The sequence below is a fragment of the Plectrocnemia conspersa genome, unplaced genomic scaffold, assembly GCF_051122295.1.
Source record: "Plectrocnemia conspersa isolate PC_06_02 unplaced genomic scaffold, ASM5112229v1 ptg000008l, whole genome shotgun sequence".
Classification (NCBI taxonomy): Eukaryota; Metazoa; Arthropoda; class Insecta; order Trichoptera; family Polycentropodidae; genus Plectrocnemia; species Plectrocnemia conspersa.
Window position 1 is genome coordinate 16,519,724 of NW_028277172.1, and position 21,218 is coordinate 16,540,941.

The window sequence follows — 21,218 nt, forward strand, 5'->3', positions numbered from 1 at the left end:
TTCTTAACAATAACATAATTGGGTTTTGTAACGAATGAGGCGCATATTTCGTCTTTCTTCTATTTTTCCTTTCAGAGTTACAAACATTTCTTGCAATAAAGTTATATTGATTTCAAATATGAAATTAACAATAATTTCAGAATTCAATAAAGTGGCAACTCGGTGACTAAGAGCTTCAACTGTTATTTTTATACGTGTGAATACTTACATATTTTCCAATGCGCGAATATTCAATTCATTCTAAATATGAGCAGTATCAAGATCAATCAAAAAATTCTTAATGGAATTCCGTTATTTTAAAAATCATTTAATTATCCAAACTTAAGAATTCTACTTTGTTTTAACATCTACACACAAGTTCGATATTTAATTTAACCTTTACGTATTTTTGAAAATTGCTTTTTCGAAATAATTTTTTAATTTTAAATTTAGGTTGCATTTTGGGTGATACTGTTAGGTTTCAAACACGTAGTTTTTTTATTATTATTCTCAAAGTACTTTTCTAATTTTCTTGTTCATCGTTTTTATTGCTCTCTTCATAAAAAATTTCATATGTTTGACATTAATTCTCTTTATGTATAAAACTTTCATTACGGCTAGATAAATTGCATGATTTATGCATAGCTTATTTTCGACCGGACTCTCACGTGCAAATTTTTTCCATCAGTTGTTGTTGCCACAGTTCCGAATTATTCAAAACAGCTCTAAACAACTTTTCGGATTTAATTTATTTTTTCGAAAAATTTGATAGTGTCGGCTGACATAATTTAATTTTTTTGCACTGTCCGAGCATTTTATTTGTGAAATTTTCGTTGCTTCTTTGGCTTTCTTGCCAATGAAAAGTATATAGATCCTTTCTAAGTGTTTCAATAATTTACTTATATTCAATCCCTACCTCAAAATTTTCTGGCATTGGATACATTAAGCTAATTTTTTTTTTAGTTTTTTGAAATGCTTTTAAACTTTTTATTGCCATTTATTCCCTATGGGCCAAAATAATTATTGAGAAAATAATTTAATAATAAAAATGATGCTGAACATATTTTAAATGAAATAAATAGTAACATTTTGTAGTCCTTAATCTGTGTTCACAATTATACTTCTAAGAACGTAAAGCACAAAACGTATTTGGTTGTATTTGGTTAAAAATACGATAGCATTTTATTGTACCTGTAAAGACCGCAATCGGTATTTGTTTATGGTCAATTTGAAGAAGCGTTTACTCGATCTTCAATTTAGTCTGGGTCTCCGATCGTCACGTACGTTAGCATAACGAATACATCTGTTTAGAAGTCGTAGTTACTTCTGACGGTGAATTGGTGTGCATCTGACAAATTCATACATTTTTGAACAAATCAACTTAACAGATTATTTAATAAATGTTTGAAGTTTTCACACACGACTCTTGTTTTGTGTTAAATATGCTGTTAAATATTTTTAAAAATTATTTATTAATAATATGTTTTTTTTTACTATTTTAATTTGAATAAATACAATAAATGCTTTGTTTTTAAAAATAATTAGAGTTTTATGATTTATATTTTAATTTTAAATACTAAAAACAACTTTTATGAAAATATTTATACAATTGTTATTATATAAATTTAATGTCTACATTTGTGATTTTTTTCCTAGCAAGATTAATCAAATAGTTTATGGTTTAATGATAATATATGTTTATAAAATACATATATATCGCTTAGATTTTTATATATATTATTATTATATATTATACTTAACAAAACAGTCACGGATCCGTGAAAACACGCTACTAGGTTCGTTATCGATATCTCTGATTTGATCGAGTTTCTTGCCGAAATTCGATTCTTCCTTACCTTCGTAGATTATATAACAATACAATGTATATTTGAATTTGCTTTTATAAAATATAGGATGGAGCAATAGTGATGTAAAAGACCTAAATGTATTAAAATAAATGATTTTAAATCGTAATATTGTATACACTGCGTTTCTAAGCTTCTAAATTGAGTCTGTTTTTGTCTTGCAGCTACAAATTTATATTTAGAAGAAAAGCATAGATTAAAAACATTTGTTAAATGGACTTGTCAATATCGCGATGGCCCTTAAACCAACCGAAACTCTTAATAACTTTTTATATACATATGCTAAGGATATTTCAATTTACATTTTTTAGAAATTAATCATAATTAAAAATAAATAAAATTTAACATTAAATCAGTAAAAAATTACCACAGGAACCATATTTGTGCATTTAAATAAAATGAAAATATTTAGAAGCATGTACTTAAATTTGGCAAGTATTTATAAAAACCATAAACACGCTAAAAGTCTTGAGTTTAAATCCCATTTGGACCCTAGTGTATTTTTTTAAATTTTGATCGTGTCTGGGAGACCAGAATTAGTAATAATTATGTATTTGAAATTTACATTGCTCATTACAGATTATGTTTTCATAGAATTTTAAAATCTCACAGATGAGTATTGTGATAAATAATTATAAATTAATTTTTACTAGGCCAAGCATCTCATTGCAGTAAGTTATAAGGAAATTTTAATGAATAAAATATATGTCATTGAATTACAGATATTGTTTTCATTCTGGTGTCACGCTACTTACTTGGCTGTGAGTTGCGTTTACTCCATTCTGGTATGCTGCAACGAAAGATTTACAATTAATAAAAAAAAGACAAGGCGAAATGCCTTTCTATGTGCTGTAAAAAAGTTTTATTACATCTATATGTACATCTCTGTTATTCTTAGATACTGCTCACATTTATCCGTACATAAATAAAATAAAATCACAATTATGTTCAAGGAATAGAATTCAAAAATCCCACTCACGATCAAATCATCTCCTGGTTGTTAATACCCACCTGACGTCGGATATCTATCTCGTTAAACGGCAATAAAGTCGAGTGTTGCCGGCAATATTTACTGCCACGTTTATTGCTTTACATATGAACTTTATATTGGCATCATTACTCCCCTAAGTGGAAAAGTTAACGCTGGGGGTGAGACGAGGAATGCTCACTTGGTAAGTTTTACGGATCGTATAGTGAAAGCTCTACACTTTGGGTAAAAGGTAAGCCAACTAAAAAAATAATAGTCACCCTTGGCTGTTTTGAGATTTTACTCGCTGCTTTTACGGTTCGTAATATATTTTCGTTGAAGAGCTTCAGAGCGAAAGTTGTAAATGTGATTGCTTTATTATCGTTGTTAATATCGTGAAATATTAATAACAATATAATAGATAAAATACAAGAGAGATACTTTTTAGAGTGTACGAAAGACAAAGTGCCATTACCTTGATTAAACCGCGGCATTTACTAATACCAAAGTGATATTGCTCATAGTGTTCGTTCTTGTAAAGCTTCATTTATTTTTATATTTAATTTCTTACAATAATATTAAAAATGGCTCATTGAATAAAAATGTATGTAATACTTATGAAGAAAATCTTGATATAGAAATATAGATATTATTCATGATGAAATAAAACTTTTACTCGAGTAGCATAATGGAGTAACTTTATGTCTCTAGAGTTTTCAATATATCCGTAAATGAAATATTATATTTTTATTTAAAGTACATAAATAATATCTTACTATTACATACTATGAGGATGACATATTCGTAGTTTTTAGCATATGCTAAGTAGATTTTTATATCATATAATATAACTGTCTAGACTTTTAACATAGAATCAAAAGACACATATATCATTTTTTAAATATGCATTTTAATATTAAATATGAGTTTTTTAATATATGCAATATGAATATCTTACATAAAATGTTACTTACCTCAATTTTAAACTGCAAATGTCATTTAACTGAATGACAGATAAATCATACTAAAAATAATTACATATATTCAATGTCAGTGTAAAAAAGCAATATTTAACATATTTAGCATAATTGGTTTTTTTATTTAGATAGTGATGTTGAGTAAATTAGCAAGCAAATTTTTTTTTTTTGAAGAAACACAAATCTTACATTTTTTATATGAAAATGATATTTACGTCATATATTATAATTAATCGCGATTACTATCAAATAAATTATTTAAAAATATATTTTATAACCGATAACCTAAAACATTGCTATCAAAGTGTTGGCTATATACCAAATATTTCTAATATTATGACACGAATATTTTAAATAACACTTTTCCCTATAATTTAGACTTGAATAAGACTTAGACTTGGCAAAGCTTAATTAGTCTTTTCACTACACTACAAAAGAAAATTCTTATATTTATTAAAAAAATTTAATTTATAATACGCAGTTATAATTTGGAATTGCAAACATAAAAGTGTTTGGAAAGTTTGCTTTTTAATGACCACTTTTGACTTGGTGTAAAAGACATACTGATAGTATTGTTTGTCTGGTGGTTAATACTTAAAACACGCCTAGAAAAACATGTAATTTTTATTTTAAAATAAATTACTCCTAACTAAACATTAAATGCATAACCAATAATGAATATAACTAGTAACAAATTCATCATTCAAGGATATAAAATATCTTTTATTTTAAAAACTAGATTACCAACAATAAAATTTCTCTAGAATCGGTATTCTGATTTCTCTAAAAATCTGAATACCGTACCAAAATAGAATCGTCAATTTATTTAAAGTACTGTGGTTATTTTTTGTATAATATATCAAGATTACATAAGTATAATTAAAAACTACTTTAAGCATTTAAAGATCTGCTGTCATTTTCTAGAAAAATAAGGTTAATAGGTAACGAGCAAAAACATGTAGTATTCAAATACATTCTTATTATTACCTAGTGAAAAAATCATCCTGCAAACATACATATAAACGAGTATACTTTCAAATGTGTCAATAATAAATCAATATTAAAATTGTATGGCAAGATTTAAAGAATATTTTATGTGTGGGTATATTTTATCTTATTATATATTCTTTGCTTATTGAAGAATTTGCCGCTCTTTCATCATTAAGAAAAGTCGTCATATAAACATGCAAATTAACGTGTACGGATGGTAATAAATTTGTATATAAACATCTTAGTACCATTATCTTAAGTTATTAAATAATAGGTAAACCTTAGAAGATCTCAAAGACAAATGAGGAAAGTTATTCAGTAGATCAACCTAGCTGTACAAAGTAGCTTTAATCGCATTTTTTTTACAGGAAAACCTCAACCTTGGGTGAAATGGTTCAGAAACGAGATCGAGATCGAGGGCCGGATAGACATCGTCCAGACCGAAGATGCAACCACTAATTCTCGAATCAGGAGCGAGATAGTCATAGAGGACTTAGGCCGCAAAGACGTTCACTCAGAACTGACATGTCAGGCGGGCAACAACAACAGATCTACCCCACTGAGCGCCACCGTGCACCTGGATATGAACTGTGAGTTGATAAATATGTATGTTTCCCAACTTTCGAGTTATTCGAAAGTTGCACTGCGATAAGAAGAATAAAGTAAAAATGAAAGAGAGTGAGAGAGAGAGAGGAATAGGTTTCCTTTAGGAAAAGTTTTGACCGAGAGCAGAAGATAAAAGTGGATGCATGAAAGTTTTTTTACGTCGGGTGTGCAAAAACTGAATTATCATTTCGTTTCCAGTTGGACCTCTGAATGTCCACATCTTGGGAGCCAACCAGCCGCTCTCGGCCGGCAGAAGATACGATCTTCTGTGCCAGTCTTCTGGTTCTCGACCTCCGGCTTCAATCACGTGGTGGAAGAATGGACAGAGACTAGACAAAACCAAAGAGACGGTAAATATAATTATTGTAATTTATAGTATCACTGATCATCAAAGTAAAAGCTTATTTTGACATAAAGAATCATTAGATATCAATAAATTACCGCAATTTATATATATGACATCAAAGCGAATAATAGTATTTTACCTTAACTACATAAATATCTATAAGATATTCTTTGCTGATATCTTTACTATGTTTCAAAAGTAAATCGTAGGAATTGCCAGCTTTTCAATACTATTCAAATAAGGCACAAATTCAATGCACTGCACCGCATGACGGTTGATCTGGAATTTTGGATTTTCAGACCCGCAGAAACGTTGGCACCCCTGGCGGCGGGCCAGAATCCGGCCCGCATTGTTGCCGGCGAATAATCGGACCATATAATTGTATTTTTGGATTCGCTTTCAAATACATAGTTTCATTTTGCGGCTCGTTGCTTCGCCATCCTTTTTGCTGCCTCAAGCATCCGACCGACCATTATTTTCGACGGTGCACTCTATTAAGACAATATTATGCTGTGCAATGTACTATTTTGTTGTTTAATCTGAAACGTTACTTGTGTTTATTTTTGCTATATTTATTTAATTCTGAAGCATTTAAATGCAAATGTTAATTTGATATAAAAAAATTTGATAGGTAAAATACCGTAAAAATAAATTTTAATGACCATCACTTTTCTTACAAATATCAGAATTAGATAGCCCTCAATTACATACAGTCTTGTATCACTGAACAAAGTCGTATATTGCACGCAACATTCAGCAATATTTCTGTCTCATTATAGAAATGCTATGGCAGTGACACTATCAATGATCTTCGAATGAACTATTACGAAAGATACAATTGAAAACATATATATTAACTTAATATATCCCCAATGTTCAATAATACGCTATGTACTGATATAGTTGTTTAGATGATCTAATTTGATTATTTTAAAGTAACTTGGGAAATCATAAACAGTTCGTAATCTATATATAATTTTTTTAAATATTTAACTCTTCGGGAGTAGAGTCTCCAATTACTCGAACCATCAACTACTCGAGTATCGAATATTAAAATTTTAAAATACTCGAGTACTCGAGTACTTTCGAGTATTTACCAAATGTACCAAAATAGCTATTATTCAAATTCGTGCACATATAAATAAATAAATAAAATACTTGGTATGTTAATTTTTACAATTATTTCAACTTCACGAACATACTTTTTAAAAACAATAATGCAAAAAGTGTCTCGAATTTAATATTACTGCTAACCTTTGGTTTTATTATTCCCGTTATGGAAAAAACCCTTTCCGTTGCTGTTGATGTTGGTCTTATTGTCATTAACGCGTTGGATAAGGCTTCTAATTTATATCTGTTCGCTTTTTATAGATATACAATTTTTTGAACTCTCTTTTTATGTTCTCTTCTTTCATTCCCTTCTCTGCTTTTCTCTTATTTCCTGCGACTATTGACAAAATAGCATTTTGTAATTCTTCTTGAATAGAATTTTTTTCTTAACAATATACAATATTCTACTCCTTCTAATTAATGCGAAGAATTTAAATCTATATCCTTCGAAGATGTATTTGGGTGAATCCCTTTCACTCTAGAGCTAAACGGTTCGCAAAGAACTGACTTTACTTTAAATGCCTTTAAAACACACAATTGTTTTGATTTAAATTTTAAGCTGAGGGATCAGTATAAACAATTTACAACACTTTACGCTACAACTGCATAGTCATAAAACCTAAATTTTTTTTAGATATTTCATATTGTTCATTGCCATAAATTAGATAAGTCGGGACTGTCAAACAGAAAACACAAAAGAAATTTTTCCGTCGTACCCACTAACATAGCCGACGACCGGAACTATGCAACTATGGAACTATGAAAAAATTATACCTGATAGTAACCGCTCTAACTCGGGACTTCGGGCATTAACGCCAAATAAAAGCAAGACGTTAACCTTTACCGGACCGAGTTAAAGTTATTTTTGTTTCTGAAATATTTCAAAATTTTTAATTTCGAGTATTAATCGAGTAATTTTCAAAATACTCGATTATCAAGTACTTGAAAAATAGACAAGTATACTCGAGTATCGAGTACTCGATTACTAGAATTGGAGACTCTATTCGGGAGTTTCTTAGGAATCCGAACTAGTTCCTGTTATTCAATAATAGTATAAATACGGCAGTTACAAATTTTTTTTTTGAATGCTGATAATTTAAAATTCTTGGCTTTTGGTTTTTACAGAGTGATTTATATTATTTATTAAGTATTTTTGTGTTGAAAAATATAATATATTTTAAAATTGAAATTAAAATAAAATATTCACAATCAGAATATTCATACTTCTTGGTATAAGTATCATGCCTAGATAATCTTGCATTGGGACTTAATCTTTTAAAAGCATTAGGAATAAATCGAAGAAAAAATATTACACGCTAACTACGTCTGCGAAAAATCTTCAAAGATCTTGGCTTTGTAATGAAGACGTTTTACTTCTATTATTTGTGTTCTTTATTGAACTTTAGTTTGCAGTGTTCTTGAATCACGATTTATAATTTTGAATCCCAGAAGAACCAAATACACATTTTTTATCGGAAAAGTTCAAAATAGGTTTTACCCTTTTTAATATGATATTTTATTTTTGGTTCGAAAACGTTTTTAAGAGCCAGGATATCGACACAACCACTTCGCTATGGCTATCGCCATCCAGCTCCATAATACTCTGGTATTGCACATTGATATATTCAACCACGAGAAACTGTTTCTTATTTTTTTTTATACTTATATATGTACATATATATTTTATAAAATAAATAAATATGTCGATATTTTTGTATAATTTTATCTCTAATATAATAAAATATAAAAATATAATGAAGAAAAACAGAAAGCTGATATTTCAAGAATTTGTAATGCTACAATATAGTAAAAAATAATAAAAAAAATTCAGTTCATGTTATTTTGAAGTATGAATCAGACATTAATTCAATCTTATAAAAAATATATATAACAAAATAAATTAAAATCGTGCTCTCGAATTCTAACGGACGTGACGCGATGCGAATAATTAAACGAGCAATGGATTATAGGAATTGATGTGATTTTTACAATATATAAAATATTTAATAATTTATTTTTAAATATGTGTTAAAAATACTCTATCTAAATAAAAATTTGCAGTATTATAGTAAACTGTTTTTTAAGATATTTATTTTCTGTTTGATATGACGTTGTATCATAAAATTATATATATATAATATATTTAATTACAGGCGAATTTGACGCTTTGTTTAATTTGTGTGTATGAAACACTTCTATGAAAATTTAGTAAATCAGATAAACTTACTTTCGAAGCAAACCCAGATTGTTTATCGTAAGCCCGGATGTTTATAGTCGTAACGGTAGATTAGAAATTGTGTCAGTCTGGAAAACTGTGTTTTGTACCTGCTCAATGGAGATATCCAGGGCTGACCATCATTTTCTTCCCCTACCGGTTTTCAAATAAAATTCTTTCATTATTCGTCATTAATTATTTAAGGAATAAAAACGTATATTTCTTTATTATTCTATATTATTAAATTAGAGAGACACGAATCTGTTAGTTCATAGACTTTTAAACAAATCTTTCACAAAGAATTTCAACCGAAGTGCGACTAGATATTTATTTATTTAATTACATATTTATTATAAAAATCTAGTAGATAAGTCTGTCATTCTTTATCTACGGATACTAACTTTCTCTCTCGTCCTCGACCTGGTCATGTGAAGATTCACTGGTGCTGCCACTTATTTCTATTATCACAATCTTTATTTTTTAAATTTATTATCTTGGCCAAACTCCTGATGAAAGAGAAGTTAATTACATGGTCATCAATATACACATGTTCAGCTAGTGTCGAATTGACATCGCATATTTTTACTACTTTGATGTGTTGAAGGTTTTGTTTTTCCTGTGTAGGATTTATCACAATCTGCACAAAATATTTTTAATCTGTCTTAGGAGTTTTAGGGAGCGTAACCCTAGGGGTGGTTGACCTCGCGGCCAATGAGACTCCTGGTCGAATCCTATTAGACTGTTTATTATTTTATATTTACAAGCTTGTTAATGGACGAATATGGCGTGACGTTTCTCGTGATGTCGGAGCTCGTGCAGTTGATGATGCTCAGGATGGCTCAAGCTGCATGCGACAGGTGTCAGGAGTGTCAGGTGGGGGCGCGTAGCTGGTTCCTCGGGAAGGCTGCTGGTCGTCGTTTGCCGCTGATTCCGCTCTCTGGCGTCTCGTACCTCTGTCTCTCGCTTGACCGCCTTGGGCTCTCTCCCAAGGTCTTGTGTCCACTGCGGATCAACTCGGATCAACTCGGATCAACTGCCGTCTCCTCATCGGAGTCCGGGCTTATATTCTTTTAGGGGATGCACCCTTCCTGGCCAATCACGCTTGTGCGTCGATCTCCTAGCCAATCACTGGAGTCGCTTCGTAGAATTCGAGAAATCGGATGTTGCATATTTGGAAGCGAGTTTTTGCTTGCTCCGACTTTCGAATTCTACGGAAAGGGTTTGCTGTTGTGATGATTAATTGCATCCGCACCGTTTAGTCACAAAAGGGATACTCTTAACGACCCGTGTTGTGTGGTCAAAAGAAATCCCTCTTGTGCCATGATGTTTGTCTCATTATTAACAGTGAACATTCTTGGTTACGGGCATTAACAATGAGACAATTGCCCTTTTTTTGTGCGTTACTATTCATGGTGGTCGACAGTCGCCACAGAGTCTTTGCCATTCGGCATTAAAGAAACGATTTTTTCAGTTGAATGGAAAAGGCTCTGATTTTTTCAGTACCCATGACCCTTCCATTTTTTTCTAAAACTTTTCCCACATGTTCAATGAAGGAATATGTGTCCATTTTTTTCATAATTTTTGTAACCATCAGCTTCAAGGACTTGATCAACAATTATGAGCTCTTGAGTTACATTCTCTCCATCTTTCAGTCTTACTGTTCTATAGTGAAGCAATGTAGCCACCACTAAAATAAATAATCTTTCCATACACTAAATAAACGTGCGATTCATCACTTCATTATTTGAAAAATATATATATACAAAAATAATGTAATCAAAATACAGCAATATAACCCAAAAACGAACGAGACTAACTGCACCGTGACGTGTGTGCCATATATGTTACATACATATTCTAATTAAATGAAAATAAACAACCGGGCGACGGATGCGATCATCAAATCAAAGCCCAGTGTTGTTCCACAATATTCATGATGTGTGTTTTGCAAATTCAATATTGTTGTAATAATATTTGTAGTGGTTTTGAAGCGCGGATCTTGCGAACGGTTTAAAATGAAATCTTGAAACATTTAGTATATACTTACGTTTTGTACAATACTACGTACCATACGGAACTATTTGTGTGGAAGGAAAGCTCGGGCGAAACAACGTAAACTATAACTGCACAACTTTGCTAATAATGTTTGGGAAACATGTTTCTACGAATGTTGAACTTGTTGGTGTTTACCATAAATTTAAAAATTTATATATTTTAAAATGTAAATATCGAATAAAAAATCAGACAGTGAGAATTAGTATAAATACGATTTACATTAAATACATTACATCGCAAATTGAAGAATGAGAATTTCTTAAATTTGCTTATAAGGTTTATTAAATATTAAAGTATCTGCTGGTTAACGCCAATATTTTAAATCGAATCTTTCGTGCTCCTATTTTCAATGTATTGTTAAGTTTTCAGCAATTGTGGAAGCCGAAAAATCTTACGACGCAATTATTCTAATAAGACCGCTAAATACATAGACAATGTATTACGCAGAGTGGTTTAAAAATGTTGTAATGAGCATTAAAACGCAATTAATTCAAACAAATATTTATAAAACAATTTTTAGAAAAGCACAAAAATAAATTAATTTAGTTAACTAATATCGATGATCCAGAACGAACCAATAATGTTACATGTGTTTAACGTCGTAACAGTAGATTCGAAATTGTGTCATATTTTGTAATATTTTGGGAAGTAAATGCTTAATATTTTCTTATATTTTTTGTTGCAGACATCAAACGACGGCAATACCACCACATCCACAGTATCCATCTACGCGACGCAAGACGATGCCGGAAAATACTTGGCCTGCAAAGCGGAAAATCCGATTATCAACTCAGAACCCATCGAGGATGGATGGAGGCTAGATATTCAATGTGAGAGAAAACCAATTTCAAAATCGTACCAAATCAAATTTACAATAAATCAATCGGGATTTTTTTGCATGATCTGAAAAAAATTATTTGCTTCAGAGCTTCTAAATTAATAAAATCTTATCTAATTGGCAATTTATATTTTTTAAAAAGGTACATTTTTTTTTAAAAAATAGAAATACTGATAAATGCCCAATTGAGAGTAATCACCAATAAAAATAAATATGGATTTTTACAATTTATTCGATAATAGTTTGCAAGCTAAACAGAATCATTAAGTAAGACAAATATCAATAATTCTAGATAGTGTATTTTAATAATTTATAAACACCACATACTTCTTACTACCCCTGACTTATATGCTTGGGATTATTTTAAGTACACAAAAAATGCTAAACATGAACGAGCTTAAAGCTCTTTATATCACAAAAATCGTAGTTCATTTTCACTTTAAAAATTTAACGTAAATTTTATGTGACATATTTACAAACCATAACTAAAATAATTAACTTTGTTGTTATATTAACTAAATATATAGACTTTTTTAGAATGTAAAATAATAATAAACACGTAACTCGTTCATATTTATAAATAAAATAAAATAAAAAAAAATTAGGTTTAATTTAATTTGTCAGTTAAGCAAGCAATGTTAATAATATTTCACTTACCAGTTTGATAAACTATTTAACGTAACAACTACCGTTAAAACACGTAAAAGTAGAAACCAATTGTGAAATACCAACCTTAAATTATTAGGCATTAGTTGACAACAACCTAAGAAGAAGTAAATAAATAAATTACAAAATATATCCTTATAATATAACATAAAGAATATATGCGTATGTATGTTTGGCTCGCAAAGCAATAATATTAAGCGACTAAACCTATTACATTAGAGTAATACATATGTATAAAATGATGTACTAAATTACCCAATTAATCTCATAACACAAAACATCCATATCAATTTACCAATCTCGCGTTCTTGGGACGTAATTGAGAAAGATATAGAGGTATAAAAATTAATTCGCCAGTACACAGCGCTCTCATCGTCGACGAAAAATACTAAAAGTCTTCGTATTTAGGTTTTATGAGACAAATCATATTAACCCAAATTGAATCACTGCCACTAGTGCCCATCTTTTTTGCAGATGTCCCCGAGACTCGGGTGCGCCTTGGGACCAACTTGAACCCAGATAACATCAAGGAAGGCTCCGACGTGTACTTCGACTGTATCATCAGAGCGCATCCTTATGTTTACAAAGTGGAATGGAGACATAACGTCAGTATATACTGTACACACATAGAGTCAAGTTAAACGGTTAAACTTGTAACTCAATTATGCAAACTCTTTGCAGGGTCGTCTTCTGAATCACAACGTTGGCTTCGGGATCATCATCAGCAACCAATCTTTGGTGTTGCAGGGTGTTGGCAGAAGGACGGCTGGGAATTATACTTGTGTGGGGTTTAATACAGAAGGGGATGGAGAAAGTTTGCCCTTCAACTTGAACGTTATGTGTAAGTTATACTTAAATATTATTACTTAATTTATATACATATCTATGCGATCAAAAATTTTATTCTCATATAAGAGGAACTTACAAAGATTTTGTGCATAATCGTATTATTCAGATCGGTATATCTAACAGACTTAATAATAATTTTAGTTTTAAATGCTTGTTTTTCATGTAACCAAATTGGAGAAATCATTTTCTTCTTATATTAGAAAATGAGAGTAGCAAAAACCTTACAAATTATTATGAGTTTTCTAAATTCAATAAAGAACATCAATAAAGAAAAAAAAATGTAAATACTTAGATGTAATGCTCGGATAATTTTAGATCTCTAATTTAAACGTAAATTTGGTATATGTTGTATACAACTCGTATCATTTTTATTCTTAGTGAATTTCAAATTAATTAGCATTTTTTAAACGAATTTGAAAGAGTGACCAATAAGAGTATAAGCAGTTTTTTTTAATATACATTAAAAATGCTTTTTTTGATATGAAAAAATATATAAAATAATAATTTTAAGAAATATAAATGAATGTCAAAATTATAATTAAAATCATGTAATTTTGTAAATATTTATCGTATATGTAGAGTGCGAAGTTTATAAAAATCCTCCGCTTCACCGCGATAATGCACCGGCTCACACCATAGCACGCATGATATTTATTTTGTATCTAACTTTCGACGTATTTTCCTTGTTATATCCAAGATCAAAATCGAAAAAATATCAATTAAATTTTAAAGAAAAAATTATATTTTCAATCATTAAAATTAAAATAAACATTTTAGTAATTATTTCATTGCATTAAAAAAATGACATGTATTTCGGAATTACCTAATTAAGTCTCTGTGACAAAAATTAAATTATAAATACAATCATCTCTTTGAGTTGTTTAGTTGTTTGAGTTGAGAAAAACTTATTCAATCTGATTTTTTCTAATTAATATTCGTAGTTTTGAATACTGTTATTTTTAATAAAAAAGTTTTAAAAAATAGTTATAGCACATTATATATTAATTTTAAAACATAAACATAAACAAAATATGTTATAATATTATTAAAATACAATTAATACGAAAATTTATATATATATTTTTTTAATGTCTTTAAAGCAAAATTTGCTTAAAAAAGATTTGTCGTAACATTTTATAAAATGTTCTTTACTGATTTAGTAATAAATTTTAATCAAAAATTTATATTTTATGGTAATTTTATTATTATTTCCTGAAAAAATATATTTTGGTTCTTTTATTTTATTACTTTTAGCACTTGTGCTTAAATGAATAGAAAATGTATTTAAATTGTTTTATACATCTATATTTAAATTGTACTTTAATTATAAGAGAAAATGTAATATATTGTTAGTAGTTATTTTAAGGCGTGCTAATATTTTTAATTAATATTAAAAATATTAACATGGATGGATATAAAGCGAAAATAACTAAATAAACAATTTGCTTTCATCTATGCTATGAAATCACATCTCTTTAATGGCATAATAAAAAATTCTTTTTATATAAAATGTATATTTAAATAAATAAAATACACGTATATTATGTGACATGTATTATTTTTTAATATAATACATCTCACTAATTTTTAATTACGTTTTTGCTCCCTTCTATAAATATGAATATTAAATAATAAGTCAAATTATAATTTAGACGTAACTTATTTATGATATACATAATCCAACTGTACCAAAATACCAAAATAAATAATTTTAACTCTCAACAGTATCTAATATATCACATTTTATATTACTTTCTAGTTGCGCCAACGTGCAAGCCAAATCAGATCAGGGTCCATGGAGTTGCCAAACAAGAAAAAGCCCAAATTATGTGCCAAGTAGATGCCAATCCGCCAGAAGTTCAGGTACTTGATTAACATTTTTTCTAATTAATATTAATATTCATATTATTCACGTATATTTTATCAATTTAGTTTCGATGGACATTCAACAACTCAGCTGAAAGCATGGAAGTCAGCACTGGCCACATAGCCAGATCTGGAACGAGTAGTGTAGTGTCTTATACTCCGATGACCGAATTGGATTATGGAACTTTACTGTGTTGGGCTACGAATAGAATAGGAAATCAGAGGGTTCCTTGCGTCTACCACATCATAGCAGCTGGTGAGTTTATTTATTATTAATATTTTTTATTGACCTTTCTGTTCAAGAGATTTTAGTATCGTTAATTAAAATATGCAATTAGAGTGTTCAGCCATCTTAAATTGTTACACCTTAAGCTATAGCTCTTCACAGATTTATAGGCGGGTCGTTTTATACTCCAATTTTTTTCTCTCTTATTTTTTAAAAGTTTATTATAAAATAGATAATATATATTTGAAACAGATCAATGCTTATGTGCCCTGTATATACATTTAAAAAGTTCAATTATATTTTAAGAAAAATATAAACATGTTGTATTTATTAGGACGACTTGCAAGGGCGGTAGAAGTCATGAGCGTTATTCAAACAGCATTTATGAAGTGGTCGGAAGAGCATATTGCCGATTATGACCGCGCGCTTGTTGGCCTTTAACTGTTTAATTTGGTTAATAACTAACTAATTAAAACAGATATATGACATAAAATATATATAAAAATTGAAAACTTAAGTATTAGGAATAATAACAATATAGTTATATACAGTAAACATTTGCAGTCTGTAAGTTATTTCTGTCAGTAAGGGAAGCTACGTAGTGTAACGAATTAAATTTTTACCTAAAAAGTTCATAATAATAAAAAGAATAATAATAAAACAACGACATGATATTAAAAACTACCTTAAGCTTAAATCAGCATACACTTTTACATATAAATTGAGGTATTGAATCTTTATGGTAACAAAACGTTCAAAATTATAGTACATTGCTATTTTTATTCCCTTTGACTTAACTCAAAATGTAGCAAACCAACCATATCCAACCTTTATTGATTCAAACTAGAACACATTCACCCACATCCCCACATACCCACACAACCCAAGCGAAACGTGGCGACAATAAAATATGGACATTGATACATCACCTGTGTAAATTTTAGTGTGCCACCCCATGCATAAAGGGTTCAGGCCCTTTGTCAACCGAGAGCGTTGTTTCTTCGTCATTGTCCGCGACGCCGTCTCTCACTTTGTGTTCCCGCCCCTATATTTTGATTCGCCAATTTGTTTGCGTTACAATGGTTTTATTGCAAACACAATAAGGCCGGATGTCGCTGTTTGCCCTGCGAGTCCTAAGATCCATCGGCCACAGTCCCATGGTGACAAATTCTCGAAAATTAACATGAAATTAGGACGCGCGCGATATTTGCATATGTATATGTATTATATCTCTGTCTCGGATTGAGGCTTGATTTGAATAAATGTAAAGTGAATTACGGACCTTTTGTCCTTTGGGTGGATGGGGATTTAAGTATAATATACTGCTTGTTAAGTAACTGGTAGATAGGCGGGTGGTTCAGTATTGAATTGGCTTACTTTACGAACTCAAAATCACATTAATACGGGAATTAGTTACAAATGTACCGCATGGAGGACTCTGTTGATGTACATATATTGCTATAAAAACTTTCTTTTTCCCCAGTGATGAGAATCGTGACATGAAATTCCCACTTAACTATTCGAAAAGTCCGAATATTATTATTTGCGTTTATTACAAAATTGAAAATACACTGGTTTATATCCATTATTTAATTCGTATAAGGAATTTTATTTTAAATTAAATTAAAATAAAAATAATAAAAATTCAGTAACCTTTTACACAGTCAAAAATAAAAATAAAAATACACAAAATAATTATGTTTATTGATTATGATCAAAACTATTTATAACTATTTATTTAATTATAGACCAAAAGCTGCTTATGCTTCTAAAGTATCCAAATTTAGAAAACAAATAAGAAATGAGATTTCAGAATGATATTTACTATTCATATCTGCCAGATGATAGACACGGGAAAAAAACAGAACGACCGGTCTTACAATATATAAGCTTCAATGTATAATAAACTGTAATAAATAAATGAGATATTAATCGCGCCGATCGATACCTAGTTACATAATATTTCGAAAAACAATGGAATAAACAAAAGAGTTTGTTTTTTATTTATTTCAATGCGCATTATTTTATTCGTTCAGTGTCTATCAAAATTTGAATCGTAACAGTAAAATTTAATTCAAAGATTTTTTTATCGAGTAAGGCTAAAGAATGGATGCAGAATTCAGTGGAATCTATCGATTCAGAAAACAGCAAGTGCTCGTGCTGTCGATCCACCAGAAAGGCTTTCCAACAAGCTTAAAAATCATTAGTCAATAAAAATAAAAATTAGTAAGGAATATGTGAGAAGAAAATATTGTGTTTTTTCTGCACATGGAATAAGGATAGATACAGCAGAAGCTGTGAAATTCTTCTTCATATTAACAAATGTTTTTATACGTAGGACTCAAAAAATAATAATATTGAAATAGATAAAAAGTGTTAATAATAAAAATAAATAATAATAAGGTATAGTGGAGTGTAATTATTAAATAAATGTGTTCGTGACAGTTTCTCATAGAAAATGGACACCGAAAAATTTGGTGAGTGCAAATTATATAATATTATAAATGGATATTTTTTATCGTTTGTACAAAAATGTATAGAAGCATTTCAATTCATATTATTAAATTATAAGAAACTGGTTTGTAACCTTTGCAACCATTTTCAATTTACACGAAATATTAGGAGTGGAAAAAAAACATTTTTATTCGATCATGATTTTCTTTCTCAGAAATTCTTTTAAGCGCAATAATATTATTTTTTTCCGAATATTTTTCTTAATGAAAGCAATAAACTAGTATGGCAACAATTTATTCGAATTGTAGTTTTTTTTCCCTGGTTCTTTATCTGTAAATTATTGCGGATGTTTCGATTTATTTTGATTGGATTGATTTTATGTTTACTTAGGCAAATAGTTTTTATCCTAAAATTTATTTCTGATCAAGGAGTGTAACGTAAAATATTATATTTTAGATAAAATAAATAATTATGCCTCATATATTTCATAAAAAAAACACATGCATTGCGACGCAATTTATTTTAAATTATTAAAAATATATAGAGCATAGCTTATTCTGTACATATCATAAACTAATTTACTTTTTATGGATAGAGAAAATATTACATATTATAACATACACACTTTTTATGGAAGAATGTATTTTTTATCTGTTATTTACACCGTGGCAAATTGTTGCTGTTGCAATTTTGAGAATTGTATAATTCATCGAAGTTGCTATAGCATTGCCAGGACATATTTCAAATCTCGCAGACAATGTAGATTGTAGATTTTTTAACTTTCTTCCACCGGCTTTTGATCTTTTGCCAAGCTATGTCGTAATTAAAACTTGACAACAAGACATTCCATTATTGTGAAGTATAATTTATATTTGTGTATGTACAATATAAAACTTTAGGATTTTATCTGGGAGTCTGGCTTTAAATCCCAGGAAAAATATTTCTCAAATTATTGTTTGCATATAATATTAAATAAAATACTTGGACTACTATATAAAAATACAATAAACTAATCAATCTTATTGCATTGATGTAATAAATATATTTTAATTTTATTTTATAATATGTGTATCATGATATTTTGCGAAAGGTTGTCAAATTGATATTTTGCTGGCCCCTCTCTTTTCCTCTAAAGCTCTTTGTACAAATCCCTAGTGGTCAGATCCTTGCGTCGTCTAAACAGGTGCCATTTGAAATTCCCTCTCAAAGAGGACGTGCGTGAGTTATTGATGTCGTGACATAAGAGCGGCTCAGGCCCATTGTCATTTTTCAAAAAAGGATCACGATATTAGTAGGGGATATGAAATATTATATATAGAACAGACCTAAATAAAATCGATACCTACCTGAATAAAATTGAGAAAGAATTTTTCAATAAGTATTCTTGTGATTAAAAACAATATATACAAATATTATTAGGTTTGTTCATAAAATAATTTACACCAAAAAATAATAAGCTATTATCGTATTTTCTATAAATAAATATGACATTTAAAATACACCTACTATCTAAGTAACATGTTAAAAATTATATAATATCATACCTATCTTCTTAGGAATATTATTATTAAATTTATTGCTGTAACAAGCATTATATTTTTAGGATACAAGCAGCGTTATATTTATGCAACATAGAAAAAATCAATAAAAGCATTTTATTTATTGTTAATAATATAAAAACAATTTTTTTTATTTATGTCAAACCAACAGTTTTTGTACAACGATTTTTTCTTCACCCCAAATAATATAACTTATATTTAAGGTGCTTGTTTTTCTGGCACATTTTTTCCTATAAGTCTATTTTTTCAAAGCTTTAGTTGTTATTAATCAGATATTTCTAAAGTCAGGCTACTTAAATTTGCGTAAATTATGTATATAAATATATTTATCTATATTATTTACTATCCATGACTTTTTTTATGTGCTTGAAAATTATGCTAGAGAAATGTAGTACATGCAAATTACTCTTCCAATAACATTTTACACACGACAGACTGTCACAGGTGTAGCTCTAATTATGTGGTTACCGTAGCAGTTAATTAAAAACAAAACTAATTTTATGCTGTGTACACATGAATGTAAATAGGTTCACTATACACATATTTTTTAATCAATCGTTGGTTAACTTTATATTTAATCAACACGATAAATCAGTGGTCGTGTAATTTGAAATACCACTTTATATCGATGAGAGAATAATTTTCAGTATTTACCGTAATTTACGAGGTGTGTAAATTTAATTAATGAATTAGTCCAATAGAAATAACTTAATTTATCTAATCAAGTGTTATAAAAATAATTATAGCACTTTTATTTTATTTTTAATTGATAAAGCTATCCAAATTTCACTGAATATATGTATATGTAGTATATATTTATTCTTGCCCTTCTGTACAAATGCAACTCTATAGTGGTGTTTTTTTTTTCGGATCAATAAGACGATTCATTGGTTCATTAAACACTTTGAAGCAGTGTTTTAATTTCCACAATATATGCTAAGTACCAGACTTTACAAATACTAATAAATGTAAATATTTTAAAACGCAATTATATCATTGTAGCGATTTATACATAACGTCAGTCAAGAGACATGAGACACGCACGTCCGAAATCTTGTGAACAGTGCTCATGGTTCTAGCAGGCCTAGTCATTAAAAAAAGAAGTGGGGAACGGGCTGTTTGTGACTGCCCTCTCCTCATTGGAGTCTAAACTTAAGTATCCAGGGCTGCAAAATTTGCTGACCAATTACAATCATAGGTATACGCCGTCAGAAAGTGACATTTGCTTGATGGGCATTATCTAAGATCGTATACCGCAACGGGAATCTTGTATATACATGACCGTTTTATTTTTAAACTCTTTTATAAGTTCTCTAAAAATATATAGTATTTGTCAATATGCTAAAACTTCACCTTAGTAATGTAATATTAGTTTTTTCCTACGATAGTACTTCTTTAAATTAATCTTGTGTTAGTTTTACGGTCCTATTTTGAAAATCAATTAATAGAATATTTTTTTAAGTAAAACAATGTTACTATTACTTAACTACTGTGATAAAATGTTTTATAGTTATTCGCTCACAATGAATAATAATGATAGTTATAAATATAAAGTCTAGTATTGAATTTTGGCGTTTTAAAATCTTAAAAGTATCCCAAAATGCCAATTTTGATTTTTGGTTTAAAATTGGTAGAAAAGAAAAGGTATAT

The 21,218-nt window shown here is 29.2% G+C and overlaps 1 protein-coding gene across 1 annotated transcript in view; it reads left to right on the plus strand.

The window, feature by feature from the left end:
* Positions 1-21,218, plus strand: part of side-VII (sidestep VII transmembrane protein) — a 542,053-nt gene that overhangs the window by 463,833 nt on the left and 57,002 nt on the right. Inside the window, exons 6-12 of the mRNA XM_088190535.1 lie at positions 5,147-5,368; positions 5,583-5,734; positions 11,796-11,940; positions 13,089-13,219; positions 13,296-13,455; positions 15,223-15,326; positions 15,396-15,585. Coding sequence (XP_088046661.1) covers positions 5,147-5,368; positions 5,583-5,734; positions 11,796-11,940; positions 13,089-13,219; positions 13,296-13,455; positions 15,223-15,326; positions 15,396-15,585 — 1,104 coding nt within the window. The remainder of the gene's footprint in view (positions 1-5,146; positions 5,369-5,582; positions 5,735-11,795; positions 11,941-13,088; positions 13,220-13,295; positions 13,456-15,222; positions 15,327-15,395; positions 15,586-21,218) is intronic.